The 12,501-nt window shown below is 38.1% G+C and overlaps 1 protein-coding gene across 1 annotated transcript in view; it reads left to right on the forward strand.

Moving 5' to 3' along the window:
- The window catches only part of LOC132113722 (protein diaphanous homolog 2-like), a 447,692-nt gene that overhangs the window by 277,618 nt on the left and 157,573 nt on the right, over positions 1 to 12,501 (forward strand). The window contains exon 20 of the mRNA XM_059521662.1: positions 6,117 to 6,218. Within this exon, the coding sequence (XP_059377645.1) occupies positions 6,117 to 6,218 (102 nt within the window). The remainder of the gene's footprint in view (positions 1 to 6,116; positions 6,219 to 12,501) is intronic.

The raw sequence follows: 12,501 nt of genomic DNA on the forward strand, positions 1-12,501 counted from the left end.
CTTGAGGCACGCTGTCTTTTAAGGGGCCGTTCACATATCGCAACTTTTGCGTGCTCAAGTTTGTTATTTCCAATGTAGGCGCGCTGTATGCGCGCTCATAATGGAAGCGACGCGCACGCAAAAAAGGGCGCGTCCGCACCGCATCGAGTTAAAAACATCTAAACTTTTCAGAATGCCGCAAACGCACCGCCGGTCATGTGACAAGAACTAACCAATCAGTTTAATCCTTTCCCGTAACAACGTTGAAAGCTAAGCTAAGATGAAGGAACTGCTGATCATAGCTGTATATGGATTGCCATTTTGAAATAAATTTTCTAGCAGAGCTACTGCAAGTGATTTTTAGTGCTGCAAATCCATTTATCCTTTGCTGAAATGTCCACATCTTCATGGAGAGAGCACGTCATGGTTGTTTAGAAACAGCAGACATCCCAGGGGCGCAACTGCCCGAGCGATTTGGAAAGAAGAAGAAAGCGGCGCGACTAGCGTTTTCCACGCGTTTTTAGGCGCGATATGTGAACTGCCCCTAACGCGTGTTCGAAACCCGCTCCAACACAGACTTACTTTATTTTTTATTTTATCCTTACTTCAGCCGCTACGGGTGATCATACCAATAACTTGTAATCTTTACAAGAATATCAGAATCATGCAGTGAGCAAGTCTACGTTTATTAGACACTTAATAATATCACATCAGTTTGTACTTTTAGAATCGCCGAATCTGCTGCGGTCGTTCCATCACATCTGCAGCAGAGACCTGAACCAGGAAGTTGGTCACCAGATAACACGGTAACCAGTTAAACCGTAAAACCGGAGAGCGCCAGGATGTTTTTTCTCTGAGGTGCTCGTGCATCGCAGTTGTGCTGCCGTGGTACACCATATCGGTTTTTCAAAGGGAACAAATGGCCATTTTATTTGGCCTCTGTTTGAAGTATTCCCATACTTTTGATAACAGTGGTCTCTGTTTTTGTGATAGAATGCAACTTTCTCCATTCCCAGTATGCCATTACACTAGATGTAAACAGTGTGACACGTCGATGTATTTTTGTAGTCGACGTAATCGATGACGTCGACGCGTCGTTGCAGCACTATTAGGAACACCATACTAATAATGTGTCTGACCCCCTTCGCCTTCAGAACTGCCTTAATTCTACGTGGCATTGATTCAACAAGGTGCTGAAAGCATTCTTTAGAAATGTTGGCCCATATTGATAGGATAGCATTTTGCAGTTGATGGAGGTTTGTGGGATGCACATCCAGGGCATGAAGCTCCTGTTCCACCACATCCCAAAGATGCTCTATTGGGTTGAGATCTGGTGACTGTGGGGGCCATTTTAGTACAGTGAACTCATTGTCATGTTCAAGAAACCAATTTGAAATGATTCAAGCTTTGTGACATGGTGCATTATCCTGCTGGAAGTAGCCATCAGAGGATGGGTACATGGTGGTCATAAAGGGATGGACATGGTCAGAAACAATGCTCAGGTAGGCCGTGGCATTTAAACGATGCCCAATTGGCACTAAGGGGCCTAAAGTGTGCCAAGAAAACATCCCCCACACCATTAAACCACCACCAGCCTGCACAGTGGTAACAAGGCATGATGGATCCATGTTCTCATTCTGTTTACGCCAAATTCTGACTCTACCATCTGAATGTCTCAACAGAAATCGAGACTCATCAGACCAGGCAACATTTTTCCAGTCTTCAACTGTCCAATTTTGGTGAGCGTGTGCAAACTGTAGCCTCTTTTTCCTATTTGTAGTTGAGATGAGTGGTACCTGGTGGGTTCTTCTGCTGTTGTAGCCCATCCGCCTCAAGGTTGTGCGTGTTGTGGCTTCACAAATGTTTTGCTGCATACCTCGGTTGTAACGAGTGGTTATTTCAGTCAAAGTTGCTCTTTTATCAGCTTTCAGCTTGGTTTCGCATCAGAGTGTCAGGCACGTTTATAAACCAAATAACTTAAGTACTTTTTGATTAGTGCGTACTTGAGACGTGAACACTTTCAAACGATTCAGTTTGATTTGGTAAACTGGTTCGACCGGTTAAATAGAATGATTCGTTTGCGATCCGGACATCACTTGACGAGACAAAACCAATAAAACCCATTACAAATGAGGCATTTGTTGCATCCAGTGGGGACTGATTATAATTATTAATTAGCCTTTCGCCGATCCCCGCCCCCCTTAGTTACTGTTGCTACATCTGACAAACAAATGGACAAACACGACCAGCGCGACAGATTGCCATGATGGGAAGAGGTATACCCGTGCGTGTCAGTAACCTTTTTTGGAGTAATACCTCCGCGATATCATCCAGATCGGGGCAAATGGGGTTACAGTATGCTGTGGAGGGAAAAAAAGCGAAATCTGAGAAACACCATGACCTGTACCTCAAATGCAACCAGCACAGCCTTGTGTACCAGTCATGCTCTTGCACTGCCGGGAAAGTTCTCTTTCATATGTTATGGTCTATTATTGTCTATTGCGAGTAGCTATTTTTATTATTATCTTGGTGAGTAAAGGTTTTAAAAATGATAACTAAATACTAATTGAGTCTTAAATGCATAATGTAGACATATAGGCTAGCCTATGTAGGCTAATGTTGGCATTATTCTTTTATTAAATTTCAGCTGCTATGGCGAAGCAAATAAGGCAGAGTCTTTATCTTAATTAATTTCGTTATTGCCAAATACCCATCTTAATTTAGAATTTATCTTAATTAAAATTTTTAAGAAAGACTCGTTTTTATTGGTGCGTTGGCCTATTTATAGGCTAAATGAGTCTATACCTAGGGCTATTTAGAGTTCTGAGATGTTACGATGTCACAGAGGACTTATTTTATTTCTTTGTTCAAACTTCCAAGAGGCCTATTACGTTAGTCATGTATAAATTATGTTAAAACATGTATAAATGACTCATTCTTGACAAACGGCAAAAGAGCTGTGTGCGTGCGTACATTTGAATAATGTTGGGCTGTAAACGGGTTTGGGCTTTTAAAAAGCTGTCAATCAAAATGTACTTGTCTGGCTTGGGCCGAAATCTGTCAGGCTCGGGTCCTGCCGGGCCTAACTTTTAAGGCCCGATAACAGCTTTATTCTAGTGTCCGATTTACAAACGCCGTGGGCGCACTGCTTCACCATCTTGCTTGGAGTCAAAGTTTGTCGGAACTGCCTCACATAGTAACGGTTGCTATGATGTGTGATTGGACAATGGCCGTTTTGGGGGTGGGGCCGGCGAAAGGCTAATTGACATAATTACTGATTATAATGACTTTTACTTTCTTTTTGTGTGTTGCGTATTGTGCATCACGCTGCGTAAACATAAAACCATATCTGCATTTGTAATTGGAGAAACAGCAAACAACAAGTCTACTCTACACTGCTCGAAACTTACATTTGAATCATCATTAGCAAATTATTTAAAGAGAAAGGAAAATTTAAATTGCATCATCTGACACCTTTAATGGAAGATACCTGTTACCAGAATTAAGTCATAAAAAAAGAAACATTATTTTAATAATAAATGCATTTATTTATTTATTTATTCTAAGTTATTTATTAGAAGTAGTATGTAAACAGCTGTCTAGCTGTTGATTTACATAATTTTTTAAGTAGAAAAGGACAGTTGTTCCAGAGAAAGAAAACTTTGGATGTTGATTAAAGAATAAAGTGGCACACTTTATCTTACAAATAACAGATTCTAATAAATCTTGCTAAGATTTAAGATCAGGAACATGCATTGTGGAAGTAAATAAGGTCATGAAGTCTGAAACGACATTGAGAAAAGCAACATCATATAGAAAAAAGCATGACAGCATGCATATATCTGGTCCTGCGGAGTGATTCCAAATGGCTGGATTATTACCATAGCATGCCTTGCCTGCTAGGACCTATGCTCCATAACCCACCTCTCAAAATCAGATTGAGCCTAGAGTCCTGGAGAGAGCAGGCTGATTCATTCAGGGTACAACCGCCTCTTACCAACCCTCCCATATGACTCTGCTTGCGTGTCATTTACTCAATATGCAGGGCTCTGATAATTATGTAAACCATAGACAAGCATATTAACAATTAACCGTGTTCTCGCTCATTTGTCTTTAGCTCCATTTGATATATCCTTTCTCCATCTTTGCTCCATTTGGCAGGTTGTCCTATAGATGCCTTTGGAAAAGAGGCAACGGCGAACCCTAATTGCTTGTCTTGTCTCTGCAAGTGGCAATGGAGAAATGCAACTCCAATAATGAGATTTGGCGGCACATTAGCAATGATGATTGCTGTGGCTGAATGGTGTGCTGCTGTGCTGTTGCGCTTCATTCAAAATCGATGATACATTGTTTAGGGGAGCTTTGTTCCTCAGCTGAACGGCTGGACTAATGTTCCTCAGACTCTTTCAGATGAGAGAAAGACTGTTTTACCGTAATTCCTCCCCCTAACGTAGCTGATGTTGGCTGCTCGATTGCAGGCTTTAAAAAAAAAAATTCAAAGCCTCGCATGCACATTAATTTCATTTAACATCTGAAATGATGGTGTCAACTGTCAGTTTTATCTCATTGTCCAGACAATTACAGGCTTCTAACACGTTTTTATTTTAGACTAGATTTGCTTTGAACCTTGCTTTGAACACACAAAAAAATCTAGATTTGCTTATGCATATATTTATCTATTCCAGAAAGAACAAAGCTAATGATTATCTCATCAAAAGCAAGCACACGTCTTGCGAAGAAAAAAAAAAAAAGAAAAAATTACAATGCTGAGTTTACTATTGAGAATAGTACCAAACTCAGTGGAGTTTAAAGGCCTAGTTTATAGTAATATACCATTTTTCTTTCTCTTACTCGCTCTCTGAACATTTCTTTGTAACGTGAGAGATTCTTATCCATTATCTATTTGAGTAAAGTTCATAAAAATCTTGAGGTGCTAGGAATACTCCATTTTGTTCAAGATCCAGGTGTCTGTGCATTGGCTTTGTGTTGCGTCAGACTTATTATTGTCAGCAGGACTGTTGAAGTTAATTTCAGAGAGAGACCACATAAAAGCATTTAACCGGGTTTATGACATGCTTCCAACTGAGAGGACAAGAAAGGCAGTTATTGTTAATGTTTCAGTTGTGTACTTACAGTATATTGAAGATATGACATGCGTTCCAGCCCTCTAATCAGTTGGAGTTTGTAATATGTTGGTAACCCAGCAGGAGTGGCTTTGTCCAGACATGTGACTACAAGTATGCTTGCTTATGCCAACCAAAGTAAATTAGTAAAGAGTCTACCTATGAAAAGGGCACCTCTTTTTTAGGGAAAAAAGAGTTTCCATGCTTCTTTTCATTTACTCATTTGACCTTTATGAGCACAATTAGCATTTAGAAAAAAAAATGAAGGTTCTCTCACTCATCACCTACAGCGAAGCAATTGCAAAGTTGAACACGCTATATTAATCTTTTTTAGGAAAAGGGAGGCAATAGAGTTCCTGACATATGTAAAGCGGCAAATTTATAGTAGAAAACTTGGCTCAAATATGCCCTTCCATCATGAATTGTCTGAAAGGAAAAGAAATACATAAACATCAGGGACAGTTCAGTGACATATTAAATGATGTGGGGGTGAGGGTGGTATTTAGTCCCTCATATCTCAGTCACCTTGAACGTCATTTGCTCAGCACTGTAAAACCTTGAACCTTGGCTGAGCTCCAAGAGTAATGCTGTGCCAGGGTGAATTTTCCTTGGAGAGTGCCGACTCTATCCACTAACATGGTAGAAAGCTGACGAAAACAAAGATGGAGTCAAGATCAACATGAATATTTCCCCTTGAATTGAGCTGCCATAGATTTTTATAGCCCAATCAGGCCATGCTTGCTTAAAGAAGTTTTTTTTTTCTTCTTCTCTCTCTTCAATCTGAGATTGGCAGTGTGCAGTAATTGGGAAAGATGTGAACATTAGGGAGTCTCTGTGTGAATCACAAGTGTATTTCAGACCACGAGCACAAGGCACAATAGAATATAAAGCTGTGGCCTCATTTAAACCATGCTGTACTGTCACTCATATCCCTGCGATAGTTCACCAAATGAGCAGGCAGCAGGTGTTTTCTCCTGTGGCACTGATGGGTGTGTTTGTACATTTTCTTTGCAGAACCTGATCAAAAACCTTCCGGAGCAGAAGGAGCTGAGCAATCTGGCCGAGCTAAAGAATGAATACGAGGAGCTTTGTGAATCGGAGCAGTTTGGAATTGTGGTGAGTACTGAGATTGAAGCCATAATAAAGTCAATGTTTATCTTGACTTTTTTCTTCCCAAAAAGACAGAAATACTGTTACAGACTGAAATTTATGTGGCACAAACACTGTTCTGGATCATTAGAGGAACAGCATGAAATTGGAAAACAAAATTATATTAAAGTAATTGATATAACAGAATTGAAAACACAGCACTTAATACCAGTGCTTCATTTTATTTTGAATCCATTACAAAAATGAACATAATGGTTTGCAGAAATTTCTGGAACCACCTCTGAGTCAGTGCCCTTTCACTGCATCCAATAAACTGAAATGCGTATTTAGTGCATGTTGGCATCTGTACAGTGTTTGTGTAAGTTACTTTCAAAAAGTAATGAATTACAAATTATTAATTACGTCATCAATATTGTATTTCAGTTTTTCTAATTATGTATTTAACCCTCATAGACCGAGACAGCTGCCGCGGCTAAAAAATAATGTTATTCTTTAATGTTTAATAACTTTTGAACCGCTAATCCAATCTGAATGCTTTAAAATGTGATGTAAAGCAGAGATTCTCCCTGTTTCGGAGATATAGTGCACCATAAGCACCATAGTGTACGTGATTACGTTATCGCATTTTGACAAACATTGATTCGTCACAAGAAACCAATGCTTTCGTTCCTTTGAGCCAAACAGAAATGATTGCTGACGCTTAGTCCCACCCCCGAGCCAGATTGTTTCAAACTGCCCCATATTAAACCAATAAGTCGTCTTTTGAACTACTACTTAACATATTGCTTTGGAAAATGAACGAAAACAAAGTGAAAGTAAAATCTGTCTTGAGTGCATGAATACAAACACACAATAATACATCTGCATGAGAAAACTCTCCGATAAAGCACAAAAACACTCGACAGAGTACTATGACATAAAACAAATCAAAACCAAAGATGAAACAGTGTTACATATCTGATAAAGCACTGGGATTTATGTCTTGGGTCGCTAGGCGATTCTGACACAGATTACAGCCAACAGATTGATGATTTATATTATGTATACTAAGTAAATCATTATATAATTTTACATTTAATTAATTATACAGAATTTCTCACTCATTTTGTGTGTAGTTTGTGAATCATTTGCACTGTTTTTGCACTTTATTGTTGAAGACAATTTGTGCAGTTGCTTCTACTATATGCTGCATAGTTTGTGTTTATTGTTCATACTCAGATTGAAAATATATTTCTCAGAAGAAGAAAAAAACTTGTTTTGTTTGGTTTTGTTATCATGAAACACTCTTTCCATTTTCTTTACTCATTAAAAAGCGTCGATAACAATATTGTAATAAATGGCTGTAACTTGCTTGGGGAATGGTATATGTAAACAAAATTTTATTTGCAAGTGAAAAACACCCAGACACAACTTTCTACAGAAATATATCCAAACTTTAGGAGTTTCTGTTTGAGGACACAGTACAAAACACCCAACTATTGCTTGCATTTTTCTTAAAATTCTGTAATATCATTCATTCTTAGAAAAAACGAAAGGAAAATTGAGACTTTAAATTAGTTAGACTTAAACTGTAAGTTCTCCTGTTTATAACTATATGGCACTTGATGCTGACTGCTAGAATAGGACTGAAAAACAAAGAAAAGTGCAGGTGTGTCAGGCGCCCCAAAAATGTTCTAGGTCTTTAAGGGTTAAATGTAATTTAACTTTTCTAATTAATCTTTTTGAAAAGTAATTTGATTATTCAAGTAACTTTATTATTTAAATCATTAATTACATCTTAAATTCCCTATAAACTCTTTGTTCTTTTAATTTGAGTCAAAATTTAAATAGTTTAGCCAAAATATCTGAATAGCAAAAAGCTTAAGAAGAGTACCATATTTCATAGACACTGACATACTGTATTGTGACATGTATTGGCATTCACTGATGCTAATTTTACCTACTCCTAACAAAAAACAATTTTTTTTACATTTTGTGATTCATGCAACATATTTTTTTTATTACCATACAGTACATAAAGATTCATAACTAACATAAACATATTACATAAACAACATGATATTGTATATACTAAATTCTTAGTACATTATAAACATTGGCATCTGATAGTATATTAGTAAACACTGATCTAAACATCCCTAGACTGTAACATGCATCATACTGCAGTGCAAACATTCACATTACTTTATATCTAAATAATATTATAAATCATATATTATTTTTAATTATATGATAGCAAAAAAATATAATTTCACATCCTCATTTCATATGACATTTAGGCTATATGTAATAAAAAAGAATTGCCTATATATGTACATTTATATCATATTTCAGCATGTTTTACTCACTTGCACACATTTCAGTTTGGCAAGATGTTTAGGACAAGCCCAACTAGTAAAATCTGTACAAGTTAATGTAAAAATAACACGTTAATTAACTAATGTAAGTAAGAATAAATGATATCGTCTGCTGAATAAAGCCACGTCAGATTGCGCTGTTCTTCTGAGGTAAATTCTGGCATATTCCTCATAACAGGTCTTCTTCCAAAAAACTATCAAAAGTGGATGAATCTTGATTTTTATTATGAACTTTTTTTTTTTTTTTAATCTAGGTGATGAGGGCAGGTATGACTGCAGATTATGAGCTCAAAGACGGGGAAGTCTGTACTTCACTTTAAACTCATACAGATTACATGAATATTCAATTTACGTTTGAACTGGTTAATTTAAAAGTAGACACTTCAAGTTTTCTATTGACATATTTCTCACCTCTGTGTGTGAAGAATTTACTGCGTTTCGATTCATTTTTGTGATGTGTTTCAGAAGGAAGTTCACAAAGACGAGACGGCAGAAAGCTCACCCTGTTTATTTTGTTAATTTTACAAAAGCACAGTGTTTTGTTGATACTGTCAATTTACAGAAATAAAAATAGACCCTTTATAGATTTGATTGATTTTAGTCTTATCTGTATCTGGGTATTTTAGGTTCTTTTATGTTTTATCAGGAAAAACTGCAGGTGAGGGTTAAAGACACTGCATTCAATTTACTTTTAGACTTTAAATGTAGATTTTAAATTTAATATTGATTTTAGAACTGCACCATAATCTTCTGCAACTGTTCCACACAGGCTGATTTTTGGATTCTAATAATTTATCAGTAGATGAATATAGATGACACCATGAGCCATCCGTTTCGAGCAATTCTGTAAACTAAAAAAAGTAATTTGGTTCCTGAAAGCCTTGTTATTGGTCAGTGTTTTATTCCGGGTACAGCTATTTCCACGGTGCAGGTGCCAGACCCAGTGCCCAGTTTGGCATCATTCCATGCATTTCTGTTAAAGAAATTACAACATCAGAGGCCAAACAAAACAGTTACACAAAACGTGTTCTCTTAACATTATAATCAACATCCAGACACACTGGGCTTGGCACAAGCACCAATAATTTACAGAAAAAGAGGGAATCTCACACTAAAACTAATTTAAATTGCCATCAATTTTATCCTTCTCATTTTCTCATTTTAGTCTTTTCTTCCCCTCTTCCTCTTTCAGTCTCTCTACTTTGGCTCTGATTCAGTATTTCCCCTCTACTTTTGACACACTCCAGAGCATAGCCCTTCACACATCTCTGTTCCACTTCTGCCTATTTCTCTCCTCCACTCTCTTTCTCTCTCACTCTAATACCAAAATCACCCTCCTTTCCATTTCTGTTGTTGTTCACACCAATAGCTCTCTACTTCCTTGTGAAGGATTTTGAGCTGAAAAGCTCAAATTGGAAATTGGGCACAGAGAGAGAGGAAATTGGGCACAGAGAGAGAGCGTGCAGGAGAAAGAAGACTGCCTTCAGGCTCAATGCAGGATCAGCGCTATTCAATATATAAAGAGACTTAGTAATGTATAATTAAAAGGCCAAGAATATAAAGGGCATTTTTTATGACAAGTCAAATCTAGTAGCCTGGTTGTGACTGACGGAAGCTATGATTTTGATGAATAATAAAAAGTAAGGCAGAGCTTTATTTTACTACAGAGCGTGATTAGGTCCTGAGTTCTAAAACTGGAAGAGCTTTTAGACTTCCTTCCTATATTGATGAATCCCATTCACGTTGGCCTTTGTCTTGACTCTGTCTCAAATATTTAAGTGTCTCTCTACATCACTTAGTTCTGCACAGTGCAAAGGTCTACTCTGTTATCATTTAATCACTTTTGTGTCCTTCCAAACCCACCAAGGCTTACTTTATTCCATGGGACACAAAAATAATTCTTCAAAAAGATGTTTTTATTAAATTATAGCCAATTAAAATGAGCTTTTACCTCCTTTGCTCATCAGTGCCAGTGTATGCTGACAAATGTATCAGTGAATTGAGGACTCTGTTTGTTTGTTTGTTTTGTATATAGGTTTATTTTTTTATTTATTTTTTCTTGATTTCTTTTTTAAAGGTGTCATATGATGCGATTTAATTTTTCTTTCTCTTTGGACTGTTAAAAGCTCTTGGTGCATAAAGAAGATCTGTAAAGTTGCAAAGACTAAAGACTCAAATCCAAAGAGATATTCTTTATAAAAGTTAAGACTCGTCCACACCCCCTAAAAAGGCTCGTTCTAACACCCCCCCCCCCCCCCCCCATCTTTACGTCACATGTGGGAAGATTTGCATAACGCCACCCAGATGTTCACGCAAAGAAAGAAGGCATACCTTTTATTCTTGTTGTAGCCGCCGTTGCCATGCCGTATATACCGTAATTCCTCAAATAAAAGCCGGGGCCTTTATTTACCTGAACTGCAGAAGGTAACGGGCTTTTATTTGAAGCAGGTTTTTATTAGAGGCAGGCCTTTATTTCTAATTCCATCTGTTTGATAAGTAATTGTTTTAAATAACCCGTTTTAAATTAAAAGTGATAGTGTTCCAGTGGACAGAGATCATAACATTAGCACAGAATCAGTTCAGAATCAGTCACCAAAAGAATCAGTTTGGTTCAGACGCTCTGTGTGTCAGTCTGCTTCACGCTGAATCACGCATGCACAGTATCATCAGCTCCTCGGTTCTCGAATCAGATGCATCTGACAGAAACGGTTCTCGGTTCAGTGTCCTTTTGATCTGAAAACCGATGCAACCGGTTCTTGTCTCGAGAACGAGAAACGCTCCGGCAGTGCGTGTACGTTCGTTATCTGGCTCTGCTGCACAAATTTCCCCCCGGCCTTTTTTTAAGACCAGCCTTTATTTGTCCGTGTTGACCACGCCCCCGGCCACAATAAGAGGCCCAGTGTTTATTTGACTACCAGTTTTTATTTGAGAAATTACAGTATGTATTTAATTGTTTCCTTGATTTATTTGCTCTTTTGTAAGGCAACTACAAAAGAAAGGTGCTATTTAAAGAAAACAATAATAATTAATTAATTCAACAGTGGGTTTCCTCTACTACGGATCTCATAGGTGCGGCTTCCATAAACTTTTTTTTTTGTCATAACAACTGGTGCCCATTTGGTTTTCTGTGAGTTTTGAACAAGAATATAATATATAACCGTAATAAAACTAATAAATCAACTTATTTCAGGCACAGCAGAGTTTCTATATTTGGAGCTGATGTATTCATTCATTGTAAAGAGAAGAGCATTCCATATAACATTAGGGGGAGCAAATGATGACAGAATTTTCTACATGAGAACTCTACTTTACAGTTGCAGTCAGATGTAGTCCTGTTATGCATAGGTTGATGCATACGCATCTTCTCTGATATTATGGCACATCTGACAAACCTGCCTTTGACAGCTGATTCACAAAGGAATCAATTCAGAGCAGGGTAACAGAACAACCCTCTCACTCTCTCTCTCTGTTGTGTCTTTCACTACCTGAGTCTTTGGAGGGTGTAATGAAGCACGTTGTGACAGTCTCCTCCTGTGACTGAGCTCAAGGCGGGTAATATACAGGCAGGCTGTGGAAGCACCTCATCAACACCACCTCGCACTGCTCCTTGGGGAAATAAGTCACTCTCAGCTTGTCTTCCGTCAGAGCTGTCACCAACTCACCCTCTTTTATTGTGATTTCCTCTTATACAGAGAAATCAAATCTGGATGTGCAGGGAGGAGGTGGGGCTGGGCTGTGAACGGGGGCGTGGGGCAAACTCAGGGTTTTTTGATGGCAGCTTGCTCATAAAGATGAATAAATGTGAGTGGTAATGGTACACCCAGACTCCGTCTCTGGTCTGCCTGTGAGCGTCGGATTATGCAGAAATCTAGAGCGGGAGTGTCTGAGGTCGCCCTCCAACAAGCAGCTCCTGTAGGATCCATGTTGTTGTT

Source organism: Carassius carassius, chromosome 33 (assembly GCF_963082965.1).
Source record: "Carassius carassius chromosome 33, fCarCar2.1, whole genome shotgun sequence".
NCBI classification, from domain to species: domain Eukaryota; kingdom Metazoa; phylum Chordata; class Actinopteri; order Cypriniformes; family Cyprinidae; genus Carassius; species Carassius carassius.